The sequence below is a fragment of the Pocillopora damicornis genome, chromosome 2, assembly GCF_964200805.1.
Source record: "Pocillopora damicornis chromosome 2, jaPocDami1.2, whole genome shotgun sequence".
NCBI classification, from domain to species: Eukaryota; Metazoa; Cnidaria; class Anthozoa; order Scleractinia; family Pocilloporidae; genus Pocillopora; species Pocillopora damicornis.
The window spans coordinates 22,149,957-22,164,970 of NC_142671.1; the positions used below are offsets into that span (position 1 = coordinate 22,149,957).

Sequence of the window (15,014 nt, forward strand, 5' to 3'; positions counted from 1 at the left end):
AAGATTTTTAAATTAATTCCGGGAAAACAGTGTTGTTTTTCTGTCTTTTTTTGACAGTATATTGTTGTTGTGTAACTGTTTCTTCGATCTCCCGTTTTGTCTTTAACTTTTTCCCGCCAGTTAGAGGCTGATTAAAATCTAAAGGCAAACAATCCTACGTAACCCTGTTGATAAATGAAATTTTACGCTTCACTAGATCTTTCCCCTGTAAGTGTTGAAGGTTTACGACCACCTTACAACGACTGTTTACATTTACAGGTCTGTCAATAATGTTACATTCTGTGATAAATAACTAATAAATTCACCAAAGGCCTGCTTATTTTACAGTCAGTGTTATGCCAAAACGTTAGGTAAGTTCGCTCCATCAAGCAAAAGATAATTTAGCGAAGGAATGTGAAGAACCAAAATGCTGTCAAGCCTTGAAAAAAGGCATTGTTCGAAAATTGGCACAATTTTTTGGACCAGTTTTAAGACCTTTTTTTCATTTAGGGCAGAGGCAACCGTTGAAAAGAAAACTGCAAATTGGGCTCGAACAAAAATTGCCATGATTGTTAACTACAACAAACTTATGAAGCGAGCCTAAGTATAAGACAATTTCAAGAAATTGAAATAATAATCGTGTTTTGAACATTTATGGACTTGGCCACATTTGTTCATGTTCACGTTACCTTTTTGGTGGACACCTTCCTCTTAGCTTACGACGAAGTTCGAAGGTTCGAAGGTAAGAAGCCAGATTGACATTTTTTGTTTATTTCTCTCACAGAACAATGGGAAATCCCTATCTGGTCATCGTACTTTTTCTAGTCCTTCCAGATCCGGCATGTAAGTGTGATTATTTTATTTCAATACCGTGTTCTTACTCCAACAGCTTTCTCTTATCTTTTGTTATCGCCTCGAGTGCGAGCGTTTCAGAACGGAATAATGGAAGGCAAAGTCGGCCCTAGCGGAGTATCTTTCGCAGGACAGAGGTGCCAGAAAGAGAATTACCGGATACGCGCCATTAAGAATAGAAAAAGAGTGAGAAGTACTGCCTACCACGTATTCAAGGGGTCTAATGGTCGAACAAATTACTCAAATGAGAAAGGAGTGAAATACGCTCCCCCCGGTAATGTTTTGCTTTGTTCTTTCATATGTGATAACAATATAGCTCAGGGATGCAGTGTTTAACTGTAGGCATATAAGAGAGAGTTTAATTTTCTATGGGAGAAAAGTAAAAAGAGTAAATTCTAGTCAGAGTTGGTGATAGTAAAGGTTTGTATTCCCCTTAAATCACAGGCCCTATTTACAGTAAAATAGCTCTGAAAGCTTGGGTCTCCATAATAATATCGTCAGAGTTAGAATATAGTAAACAGTATAAACATATTTTCTTTCTAGAGTGACGTTAAATGATTTTCAGCTCACATAAAATGTAACTTACCTTTTCGAATGAAAAAAACGAGAGTTTCTGGGTAAACAAGCATTCAGTTTATCATTTTTTCTAGCTTTCAGTTCGTACGAAAATCTACTAATTTTTAGTAGTGTTCCATACTTGAGAAGAAATACGTGCGATCGAACACGTGAGTACAACACTTTGCTTATTTCTTCTTTCTAGTAAGTAGACGAATTATGTCTTACTCCGTACATCATCAATTTACCCTATACTTTACTTACTTCCAACATAAATTGACCAACACTCGTCTACATTTGTTTTGAATGTTAGATCAGATACAGATTACCCAGCATTTTCTCGGGGTAAAATGATGAAATGCATAGAAAGAAATAAAGTGATTCCTTCCAACTTTTCTTTCAGAGCTAGCGGTATTTCTTAGGAATTATTGCCACCCTCATTTTATCGCGTGCTTGGCACTAGTTCTTCCAATGTCAACATTGATAGCCAAGTGTCAACAAATACACCGCTTCACTATGCAATTCACAGAACGGTGCAGTGTACAACCCGTCAGGCACGCTGTGAGCTTATGACTTTCATGTTCTTGTGCAATCATCTTTAGAAAAGCTATGTTTCATTGTTCATAAAAGGATTTGATATTTTTTGTGCCAATCAATTTATATTTTATCTTTTCGGACAGTAACACCTGATCAATATCATTTTGTTTCCATATTTTAGCAAGGGAGCTTTTTGATATCTTGATTAAGCCAACATTGATCCTAAACTCATTTTCTGTGGAGGACATTCCAGACATATCAGAAATGACCATCTGTTTGTGGCTTAAGATTGGAGCAGGATGGAGCAGCAGTTCAAACAAAAGAATGTACCTTGTCTCCTATGACGTGGATGCTCCGAATACGTTAAAAACAAACAGCTTCTTTCTAGGCCTCGACGACAGCAAAAGTCTTATCTTTGGAATTGGAACTGAGGCACAGCCGTGGTAAGTGATACATAAGCTGATATCGTTATCGGGCTGGACAACGCTTAATTACAGAATGCACAACAGCGGTGACAGATGATTTCAGACGATAGATGCAAAGTTTCAAACTTCACTGGGTATACTGATGGGGTAGTTATCAAATTGCTAACACTATTCACCAGTAGTGACATACACTTTACAGATAGAACTCTACGTCACAGGTTACAAAACTGTGCTGTGTTGTTTTTTTACAATGCTTGATCACATTTTGCACGCCTATTTACATGAGTGGTTTTCGAAGCCTAAATTCATCTTTGTATAGTACAGGTGCATTGTGTGGTTTGCACAATCGTGGGGATAACATTATCACGGACCTACAAAGATTGCAAACATCTCACGTGATACAAAATGTAATTAAATAAGTTATCTGACTTTCTGTTCCTTAGTACTTTCGACGCTACTAATCTGATGGATGACCAATGGCATCATATCTGCATCTTATGGGACGGCGCCGCAGATTCAGGATACACAAGTTACTACAGGGACGGAGCTGAAGTCAAATTTCAACCCTGTTCTGTCGGCACAAGGAACGCTGGAGGGGCGCTTCAAATTGGAGGAGGAGGAAGAACAGAAAATGTTGGCATAACAGGCTTTAATCTGTGGAATAGAATACTTACTGAATCTGAGATTGTTGAGGAAGCTAATACTTGTGACGGAGGCATGGGTGGTCCCACTGTGAAGTGGAGGGAGTTCTACAAGAAGTCACTAAGAAGGAATTTTATAAGAGAGTTGTCTCAGTGTGTAGTTTCTGGAGGTAAATATCTCAGCGCATTTAAACACATAAATTTGGCTTTGACTAAAAGTTCTTAGCACTTAAAAAATAATGGATACTCCCACTCAACAAGACTACATGGACGTTACCAATTTACTGGTAGGACACTTTACACTCAGAGCAGCTCCCATATGGGAGTATCAATAAGTACTGGTCACAAGAACCCTTCCTGCCTTTTTTTCTTCAACGTAACAGAAAATGGGCTAATATGTGTTGTAATGGGCAAGAAGGCTCCTAGGACTAATAAGATTGATAACTATTTTACTTGCAGCTATTGATGGGGGCTACACTAGCTGGTCAGCAGTTTCTCAGTGCAGTGTCACATGTGGTGGAGGAATCAAGACTCTTGCCAGGACCTGCAACAATCCCCCGCCAGCCAGGGGTGGGAAGGACTGTAAACACCTTGGCGCGGCCAGGAAGACACAGGAGTGCAATACACAACCGTGCCGTACGTTCTACTTATTACATATTTACAACTATTATTTACTTATATCATTGTTGTTTAATGTCTCAAATCAAATCAAATTCGGTTCATAATTTTTTTTTTAATTTCTAAAGGAGAACTTCGTACAAGTCCTTTCGATTTTATGGTCTCAACTGGGTCGAAACAGTTTTTCGTTTAAAATGATTGAGTCTTTACCAAATTTTGTAACCAGACAAACAAACACTCAGAACGAGTTTTTAGAACTTAGCCCAAGTTATGCTTTTTTCGCCTTAGATACAATGTTCGTGCTACATTTGGGTACAAAAGAGTGCTGTTAGTAATGAGCATTTCAGGAAACTGCAAACTCAAAATTAGTTGTCTTTTGAGAAAGTATAAAACTACAACATAATTATGACGTGAAACCTTAACTAAGCTTTCGCCACTCCCATTCCCATCCAGTAAAATACACGCCTTCCTTGTAGAAAAATGGTGTTATGGTATGATGTAGAGAGAGCAAGAGCTCTTCTGACAATGGTCATAGTTCATATGGGCAACGCCCATGATGTTGATAACTCCACAAACTGTTTCTATCTGCAAACGCATTGCTTTGCTCGATTAGCACACGGTGATTACGAACGAGTTATGCATCCGTTTCTCTAGCGACAACCCTCGTTTTCTGTTTTATTCCCAGCTTCCTCAGCCCCCCCATCTTTTGACGTCCGGATTTTTTATGGTGGTATCAAAGAAAAACAACTGATGATAAATCCAAAGTTCAAAAGGGACACCAAAAACATAAACATGGTAGAATTCCGAACAAATTATGGCGACGTTTTTTACCTCAGATTAACCGGCGGAGGATATCGCGGAATGCACTTTTACACTTACATGTACATAAAGACTTTTAAATTCTGGTAAGCGTATATAAATAACTTTTTAGCCCCAATACAAATACTTTTGTAAGACCCGTTTCTTTCAAACTCCAGTCACCGAAGTTAGAGAAACCTAACCTTTTAAATATCATCATTTTGAAAACAGCTTTTCGAGAGAAGTTGAGGGGCTTGACGATCATCATTGGCATCAAGTCTGTGTAACCTGGAATGGAAATGGAATGGAAACCCAGGTACCATTAATCTCTTTAAAGATGGCACCTCGATTCCGGTTGGCTCGGAATGCGATGGAGGAGAAACTAAGTTACGGGGAAAACCAAAGAAACTGTCTTTGGGACATAGCGAGAGAGAGAGCGGGGACGAGGTACGTCTGACTGGGTATACTCTTTGGGACAGAGTCCTCTCAGATAGAGAATTGCTCGACAACGCGAGATCTTGCCAGGAAGTTCAGGGTACACCTGTGGTAAGCTGGAATGATTTTTACCAAGTAGCTCAAACAAAGATAAGGAAGTATTTAGTTATACCATCAGAGAGCAACGTTCAAGGTTAATTTCTACTGGAACCAGAAGTACATCTCATTTGGGATCTTTTCTTGATTGTTGTATTCAAAAAGGCATCAGAGATAGAATTTTTAAGGCACCGATTTCTTGATCTTGTTTAAGTTAAACCTATTGAAGCTTATGATTTGCTTTTTATGATAAATTTCTGAAACCTCGCCTATCCTTGTACTCGTGACAATAAACGTTCAAAATACCGCAGGCGTGTTTGAATTGTTTTGGCATGTTTTCATTCATTACAATTTTTCCACCTGATATTATTGCCTACATTTTTTCTGGTGTCAAGTAATTTTCAATGAACCCATGCGAATTGATGTTAATGATTTCAGCAGTGAGGAACAACAATATAACTGCTTTAAACCCTTGCCGTTCCACATCGTACTCTTTTTTATCATTAGGTTTTCACCGTTTGACTCCTAAGAGTAATTAGCATCTGACTTTTCCCTATAACATCACTTTTGAACCATACATTAAGGTCAAAAGAATAAAGAAAATGAAAAACAAAGAAAAAATCTACTGCCGGATTGTGAAACTTATTCTCCTTGTCAGCACCTTAGGAAATGTTTATTGATAGCAAAATTGAGAAAATGCATACTTTCTGTTCAAAATTTACTTGGAGCAGGGACCGTTGTTGTCGCCATATTGGGTACACAAAACATAAGACACCTAAATCGTAGCGTTCGTTATCAATCTGGCGATCTGTGGTCAACGGTCATGTGCCAGGATGTAACGTTTTCATTACCGATTGCAAATGATTTAAAGTTGAGGTGAGATAAATATCTGTAAACAACATTTCAATGCTCTGTTGTTCTCTTTCTCATATAAAATGGCGTCTGCTTTCCCAAGTTTATCGTCTTTTATCGTTGATAAATTTGAACACGTTATAAGGAACGTTATTCCTGTCAAAAGACTTCGTTAGAATGCAATGTGGATGGTTAATTTGTATTGACTGCCAGGTCAAAGTAATTTTCAATCTATCAATTGAAATTTTGTAATTTTGTTCTGGTTACAATGAACGTCCAACCGAAACATTGTTTGTTCCATTTTGCTATCGTTCCCTTCCCCCCCCCCCCCCTCTAAAACATTTCACCTCGAAAATTATTATCAATTTGAGAACTCTTTTCCTCGTATGACTGACCCCAAACGAATCACACCGACAGATCATGCAAAACAATCCAATTAGGATGTGTACTTAAATGGTAACTAGAGAGATTAGGGGACTTACCTACCCATCTCTATGGGTTTTAATTTCAGCGTGTGACTGGGAGTCTAACTAATCGCCGTCCGTTTAGCCTAAGAACAGGCGCTCGTCTGTGGGTATCTCCTTACGGTCCTTTTCGAAGCATAGCCGCCGATTACACCATCGGCAGCCGTCTATTGCGAAGTTATTGAAACTCGACGTGTCTATCTTGTTTTGCGAGGTATTTCTACAAAGTGTTTCAAAGTTGAGTCAATTGTCAAATGCGCTCTGCATGATTGGTCATATTTTCCAGTAAGCTGAAAAAAATCGGCAGAATATAACCACGCGATCGATGATCCGCTCATGGCCTCTTATGTATCTAATTTTTTTCTACCACTTAAATGATTGGGAACTGAGGAAAGCACCTTATTGCTTTTTTCTCAATTAATGCTGATGTCACTTGATTGTTCTCTCCTAAATGAGGTATAATTTGTTCTTGTTAAATAATACACTTTTGTATAAACCATTAAAGCTTGTTTTCGTTACTATTGGCAACTTTGTTCTACAACGTTTATGTTTTTGTTTACTTTGAACTACGTGATGAAAGAAATTTTTTTCCTATAGGACCAGTAAATGATTTTGACTAGTCCAGCACTGTTAAGTAGTTCGAATTAATATTCTACTCAGTCGATCCCTTTTCTCTTGTGATGGACATGCGATCCAAAATTATCAAATGTTATGAGAAGAACGAATCGTAAAGAGAATGAAACAACTTTCATTTCACCTATCAATAAAACTAACATATTCCAATAGAAAAGAATCACTCTATTTCAATTGTTTAATAAGATTTTTAAATTAATTCCGGGAAAACAGTGTTGTTTTTCTGTCTTTTTTTGACAGTATATTGTTCTTGTGTAACTGTTTCTTCGATCTCCCGTTTTGTCTTTTACTTTTTCCCGCCGGTTAGAGGCTGATTAAAATCTAAAGGCAAACAACTATCCTACGTAACCCTGCTGATAAATGAAATTTTACGCTCCACTAGATCTTTTCCCTGTAAGTGTTGAAGGTTTACGACCACCTTACAACGACTGTTTACACTTACAGGTCTGTCAATAATGTTACATTCTGTAATAAATAACTCATAAATTCCCCAAAGGCCTGCTTATTTTACAGTCAGTGTTATGACAAAACGTTAGGTAAGTTCGCCTCATCAAGCAAAAGATAATTTAGCGAAGGAATGTGAAGAGCCAAAATGCTGTCAAGCCTTGAAAAAAGGTATTCGAAAATTGGCACAATTTTTTTGGCCAGTTTAAGCACTTTTTTTTGAATTAGGGCAGAAGCAACCGTAGAAAAGAAAACTGTAAATTGGGCTCGAACAAAACTTACCATGATTGTTTACTACAACAAACTTGTGAAGTGAGCCTAAGTATAAGACAATTTCAAAGATCACAAAAGCCCTCACTTAAATAATAATCGTGTTTTAAACATTTACAGACTTGGCCGCATTTGTTCATGTTCACGTTACCTTTTTGGTGGACACCTCCCTCTTAGCTTACGACGAGGTTCGAAGGCAAGAAGCCAGATTGTCATTTTTTGTTTATTTCTCTCACAGAACAATGGGAAATCTCTACCTGGTCATCGTACTTTTTCTAGTCCTTCCAGATCCGGCATGTAAGTGTGATTATTTTATTTCAGTACCGTGTTCTTACTCCAACAGCTTCCTCTTTTCTTATCGCCTGGAGTGCGAGCGTTTCATAACGGAATAATGGAAGGCAAAGTCGGCCCTAGCGGAGTATCTTTCGCAGGACAGAGGTGCCAGAAAGAGAATTACCGGATACGCGCCTTTAAGAATAGAAAAAGAGTGAGAAGTACTGCCTACCACGTATTCAAGGGGTTTAATGGTCGAACAAATTACTCAAATGAGAAAGGAGTGAAATACGCTCCCCCCGATAATGTTTTGCTTTGTTCGAAAGCTATAACAATATAGCTCAGGGATACAGTGTTTAACTGTGAGCATATGAAGGAGAGTTTAATTTTCTATGGAAGAAAAGTAAAAAGAGTATATTCTAGTCAGAGTTGGTGATAGTAAAGGTTTGTATTCCCCTTAAACCACAGGTCCTATTTACAGTAACATAGCTCTGAAAGCTTGGCTCGTCAGTTAGAATATAGTAAACAGTAATATTTTCTTTCTAGAGTGACAAAAAAGGATTTTCAGCTCACATAAAATGTAACTTATCTTTTCGAATGAAAAAAAAGAGAGTTTCTGGGTAAACATGCATTTCTCATTTTTTCTAGCTTTCAGTTCGTACGAAAATCTACTAATTATTAGTAGTGTTCCATACTTGAGAAGAAATACGTGCGATCGAACACGTGAACACAACACTTAGCTCATTTCTTCACTTTAGTAAGTAGACGAATTATGTCTTACTCCGTACATCATCATTTTGCCCGACACTTTACTTACTTCCAACATAAATTGACCAACACTCGTCTAACATTTGTTTTGAATGTTAAACATAGATTAACCAGCATTTTTTCGGGATAAAATGATAAAATGCATGGAAGGAAATAAGTTGATTCCTTCCAAATTTTATTTCAGAGCTAGCGGTATTGCTTAGAAATTATTGCCACCCTCATTTTATCGCGTGCTTAGCACTAGTTCTTTTAATGTCAACAAGGATAGCAAAGTGTTAACAAATATACCGCTTCACTGTGCAATTCACTGAACGGTGCAGTGTACAACCCGCCAGGCACGCAGTGAACTTATGGCTTTCGTATTCTTTTGCTTTTTCTTATCATCTTTGGAAAAGCTTTGCTTTATAAAAGGATTTGATATTTTTTGTGCCAAACAATTTATATTTTAATCCTTCGGACAGTAACACCTGATCAATATCATTTTGTTTCTATACTTTAGCAAGGGAGCTTTTTGATATCTTGATTAAGTCATTTTCTGTGGAAGACATTCCATACTTATCAGAAATGACCACCTGCTTGTGGCGAAAGATTGGAGCAGGAATGTACCTTGTCTCCTGTGACGTGGATGCTCCGAATACGTTGAAAACAAACAGCTTCTTTCTAGGCGTCGACGACAGCAAAAGTTTTATCTTTGGAATTGGAACTGAGACACAGCCGTGGTAAGTGATACATAAGCTGATATTGTTATCAGGCTGGACAACGCTTAATTACAGAATGCACAACAGCGGTGACAGATGATTTCAGGCGATAGATGCAAAGTTTCAAACTTCACGGGATATACTGATGGGGTAGTTATCGAATTGCTAACACTATTCACCAGTAGTGACATACACTTTACAGATAGAACTCTACGTCACAGGTTACAAAACTGTGCTGTGTTGTTTTTTACAGTACTTGATCACATTTAGCATGCCAATTTGTATAAGTGGTTTTCAAAGCTTAAAATTCATGTTTGTGTAGTAAGTAGCTAAAAATACTACGGACCGACAAAGACTGAAATCATCTCACGTGATACAAAACGTAATTTAATAAGTTACTTAGCTCTCTGTTCCTTAGTACTTTCGACGCCACTAATCTGATGAATGACCAATGGCATCATATCTGCATCTTATGGGAGGGCGCCGCAGATTCAGGATACACAAGATACTACAGGGACGGAGCTGAAGTCAAATTTCAACCCTGTTCTGTCGGCACAAGGAACGCTGGAGGGGCGTTTGAAATTGGAGGAGGAGGAAGAACAGAAAATGTTGGCATAAAAGGCTTTAATCTGTGGAATAGAATACTCACTGAATCTGAGATTGTTGAGGAAGCGAATACCTATGACAGAGGCATGAGGTATGGGTGGTCCCACTGTGAAGTGGAGGTAGTTGTACAGGAAGTCACTCAGGAGGAATTTTATTAGATAGTTGTCTCAGTGTATAGTTTCTGGAGGTAAATATCTCAGTGCATTTAAACACGTAAATTTGGCTTTGACTAAAAGTTCTTAGCACTTAAAAAATAATGGATACTCCCACTCAACAAGACTACATGGACGTCACCAATTTACTGGTAGAAAACTTTACACTCAGAGCAGCTCTCATCTGGGAGTATCAATAAGTACTGGCCACAAGGACACCTCCTCTCTCTGATTGACTAGCTTCCTGCATCAACGTCACAGAAAATGGTATAATATCTGTAGTAATGGGCAAGAAGGCTCCTTGGACTAGTAGGATTGATAACTATTTTACATGCAGCTATTGCTGGGGGCTACACTGGCTGGTCAGCAGTTTCTCAGTGCAGTGTCACATGTGGTGGAGGAATCAAGACTCTTGTCAGAACCTGCAACAATCCCCCGCCAGCCAGGGGTGGGAAGGATTGTAAACACCTTGGGGCAGCCAGGAAGACACAGGAGTGCAATACACAACCGTGCCGTACGTTCTACTTAACATGTATTTAAACTATCAATTAATAATATTTCAAATCAATTCAAATTCGGTTCATAATTTTTTATTTAAATTCTAAAGGAGAACTTTGTACGAGTGCTCCTCCTTTTATGGTCAAAGTTGGGTCGAAACAGTTTTTCGCTTAAAATGATTGAGTCTTTACCAAATTTTGTAACCAGACAAACAAACACTCAGAACGAGTTTTTAGAATCTAACCCTAGTTATGCTTTTTTCGCCTTATATACAGAGTGTTCGCGCTACATTTGGGTTCAAAAGAGCGCTATTAGTAATGAGCATTTCAGGAAACTGCAAACTCAGAAACACCGCTTTGGACAAAATCTATTATCTTTCGAGAATGTGTAAACCAACAACATATAACGTAAAACCTTAACTGGACTTTCGCCACTCCCATTCCCCTCCAGTAAAATACACACCATTCTCGTATAAAAAGGGTGTTACAGTATGATACTGACAATGGTCATAGTTCATATGGGCAACGTCTGTCTGTTCAGCGCACTGTGTCATGTCGTAAGTGATTAGTTAAGTAAGAAAGATGACGTTGATAATGATAACTTCACTAACTGTCTCTATCTGCAAACGCATTGCTTTGCTCGATTAGCAAACGGTGATTGCGAATGAGCAATGCATCCGTTTTTCTTGCAACAAGCCTCGTTTTCTGCATATGGCTGAAGCTTCAATCAGAGGAGTTTAAAAGGGACACAAAACACATCAACATGGTGGATTTCCGAACAAATTATGGCGACGTTTTTTACCTCAGATTAACCGGCGGAGGATATCGCGGAATACGCTTTTACACTTTCATGTACATCAGGACTGCTACATTTTGGTAAGTGTATATAAATAACTTTTTAGCCCCAATACAAATACTTTTGTAAGACCCATTTCTTTCAAATTCCAGTCAACGAAGTTAGAGAAACCTAACCTTTTAAATATCATCATTTTGAAAACAGCTTTTCGAGAGAAGTTGAGGGGCTTGACGATCATCATTGGCATCAAGTCTGTGTAACCTGGGATGGAAATGGAATGGAAACCCAGGTACCATTAATCTCTTTAAAGACGGCACCTCGATTCCGGTTGGCTCGGAATGCGATGGAGGAGAAATTAAGCTACGGGGAAAACCAAAGAAACTGTCTTTGGGACATAGCGAGAGGGAGAGAGAGGGGACTGATGAGGTTCGTCTGACTGGGACTCTTTGGAAAAAAAGAATTGCTCGACAACGCGAGATCTTGCCAAGAAGTTCAGGGTTCACCTGTGGTAAGCTGGAATGATTTCTACAAAGTAGCTCAAACATAGATAAGGAAGTATTTAGTTATACCATCAGAGTGCAACGTTCAAGGTTAATTTCTACTGGAACCAGAAGTACATCCGCTCATTTGGGATCTTTTCTTAACTGTCGTATTCAAAAAGCGTCAGAGATAGAATTTTTGAGGCACCGGTTTCTTGATCTAGTTTAAGTTAAACCTATTGAAGTTTATAATTTGCTTTTTATAATAAATTTCTGAAACCTCGCCTATCCTTGTACTCGTGACAATAAACGTTCAAAATACTGCAGGCGTGTTTGAATTGTTTTGGCATGTTTTAATTCATTACAATTTTTTCCCCTGATATTATTGCCTAAAGTTTTTCTGATGTCAAGTAGTTTTCAATGAACCCATGCGAATTGATGTTAACGTTTATCAGCATTGTGGGACAACAAAATAACTGCTTTAAACCCTTGCAGTTCCACATCGTACTCTTTGTTATCATTGAGTTTTAACCGTCTGACTCTGAGGAGCATCTAACTTTTTCTTCTAACATCACTCTTGTATGTCAGCGGTCATGTGGCAAGACGTAACGTTTTGACTACCGAGTGTAAATGACCGAAACTTGATGTGAGATAAATATCTGTAGACAACATTTCAGTGCTCTGTCGTTCTCTTTTGTATAAAATGGCCTCTACTTTCTCAAGTAATACGCCTTGAGCCTCTCTGGCGAACAAAGCTACGAGCAACATTACTGTTGTCGCATCATTAGATGCAAATCTTGAAAGATGGAGGAGTATTCACTACCATCAGATATCTAACATCAAGGTTGACAAAGGCTCTAGCACTTCACGTGTCGCAAACTTTCATTTTTTGTTTCTCAGGTGACACTATTTCATGAACTCGTAAATTTATGTTCTCTAATTCAAACAAAAACAATGCGATTGGAAGCCGTGATAGCAGTGTTTACGATACTTATTTCCACGATTCTTCTGATGGCAAAATTTTCTGTAAAATCGTTTTTCATATGGCTTTAAGACATTCAGCAAAAATGGTTTGTGGTCGAAAATTTTAAAAGGATTCTTAATCATTTCAAAAATACGGAAGATTGTAAATGTTACAATAATAAGGCTGTAGCGGATGGAGTAAAAATGAAATATTAACAAGCAGAAACTGTCACCTATGATTCTTTTACATTATATTGTTATCGGTAAATTTAATTCATTCAGATTTAGTTATGAGATAACAACCAATGAAAACAGTTCAATAGGTATTGCATTATTGAAAGCAAATGAAAAATTGACGGCGATGACTCCGGGGTGATTTCCGCACTTAAAGGATTTGCGATTTTTGAAGCCACGGGATTTCTGTCAAATCGAAACCCAAATCATTAACAAGGGGATATACGTAACATGATTTACCTTCGAAGTTTTACTTTCTAAAACGTACGAGACGAGTCGTAAAGGCGACTGAAGTTGCTAAGATGGGTTTCAACACTACTGCGACAGGTAAAATTGATAGTTTGGAAAGTTCAGGAGGATTGCCGCTCACTCCGTTATTGATTGGTGTAACAAATTTGCTCGTTGGTGTCGTGGCAGTTACGGGGAATTTTCTCCTCTGTGTAACAATTTACAAAGATCCCTATCGACGCTTGAGAAGTACAGCTAATTATTTAGTAGTAAATCTAGCGGCTGCTGACCTTCTCACAGGTTTGATAACTGAGCCTTTATATGCAGCATTTGAAATATGCAACTTCATGAAGAAAGAATTTACCACCTTATATGTCATTGGGGAATCAACTGCATATGTTTTTGTAAACGCCTCGATTTTGTCTATCCTTTCCCTGGCGTTAGATCGGTATATTGCGGTAAAATATCCATTATCACATGAGCGAAAGATGAACCACGACTGCATCCTTAAAATTGTCATTCTATTGTGGAGTTACTCCCTGCTATTCAGTATGCTTCGCTTCATGGGTTTACCTCAAGATGTTTTTTACTGGCTTGATTTGCATCTGAATTATACCCTACTTGTGGGGATATTAATAGGGGTGTATGTATCGATATATTTTACTATCAGGCATCAACTAACAGAGTCATTAAGAACACAAGGCTACAATAGCAAAACAAGACGACAGCCAAATCGCAACGAGATGGAAACTAAAATAAAATCAGAGAAAAAATTGCTAAGAACCGTTTTCCTACTGTTAGTGGTAGCTATCGCGTGTATGATGCCTATCTACATAATGCTTCATGTAGAACTACTCTGCGAGTCCTGCATGGAAATAGCAGCAGTAAAAACTATAAGCAAGTTCTCGGAGCCAATTCTGTTTTTAAATTCAGGATTGAACCCTTTTCTTTACGCCTGGACAATGCCAAAGTATCGTCGAGCACTTAAACAAATACTTCGCAGCTGGGGTCTGCGTTCGAATAGAATTAGGAAGCATAGAAATACAATTCCCCGCCAGGACAGGTGTGTGTTTGCATTTCAAAATCGAGGGATGACGCATGGAAATACAACTTTGTCGGATTCCAAGGATTGGATCCCTGTGCAGCTGTTAAAAATTGATGTCAAAGAGATTATAAACGTCGTATGACATATCATTGCATGCTGTTTTCTTTAATCTAGCGATGGAACAAAAATTTAATCTCCTCGATACCAAGAGGGGCGAATTTCGAATCCCAATTAAATTTTTACCTAATTTGCCGCGTCATTTAAAAGCAATTGACAACTTCATACACACTGATGTAAACACGACACAAGTTAGTTCGGCTGAAAGTATCAACCCTGAGAAAATTGCGACCAAAAAAGGAAAGTCATTATCCTATTAAATACGAAACGACGGAAATTGTAGATATAATACGCTTTTTTCGTCTGAGAATAACGTACTGTTCGTATCTAAGTAGCAGAACCTGACGTAGGTAGGTGGTAAATATGTAATTCCTAAACACGTTTAGTCTAAATCTGGCCAAAAAAAGAGGATGTTTTTGTATATTTGGAGAGAAGTTGATAACTTCAGGAGAGCCATGAATGAATCGAATTTCCCTTAAAAAGCGGAATTAAGCCTTAAGTCTACACCACTGGTCTTCACTTAACGGTGAACTTAACGTACCATAACGGATTATTTCTA

At 38.2% G+C, this 15,014-nt stretch overlaps 2 protein-coding genes across 2 annotated transcripts; both read left to right on the top strand.

Annotated features, from left to right (window-relative positions):
• The first annotated feature begins 633 nt into the window (after nucleotides 1–633).
• Nucleotides 634–6,073, top strand: LOC149050346 (uncharacterized). Its single transcript, XM_089192478.1, has 8 exons — nucleotides 634–721; nucleotides 869–1,105; nucleotides 1,482–1,556; nucleotides 2,105–2,366; nucleotides 2,792–3,159; nucleotides 3,449–3,625; nucleotides 4,293–4,512; nucleotides 4,684–6,073. Exons 1-8 carry the CDS (start codon nucleotides 634–636, stop codon nucleotides 5,036–5,038), a joined length of 1,782 nt encoding a protein of 593 aa, XP_089048604.1. The 3' UTR covers nucleotides 5,039–6,073.
• Nucleotides 6,074–13,179: 7,106 nt separating this feature from the next.
• Nucleotides 13,180–14,874, top strand: LOC113676489 (trace amine-associated receptor 7c). Its single transcript, XM_027193155.2, has one exon. It carries the CDS (start codon nucleotides 13,368–13,370, stop codon nucleotides 14,478–14,480), a length of 1,113 nt encoding a protein of 370 aa, XP_027048956.2. The 5' UTR covers nucleotides 13,180–13,367; the 3' UTR covers nucleotides 14,481–14,874.
• Nucleotides 14,875–15,014: the final 140 nt, after the last annotated feature.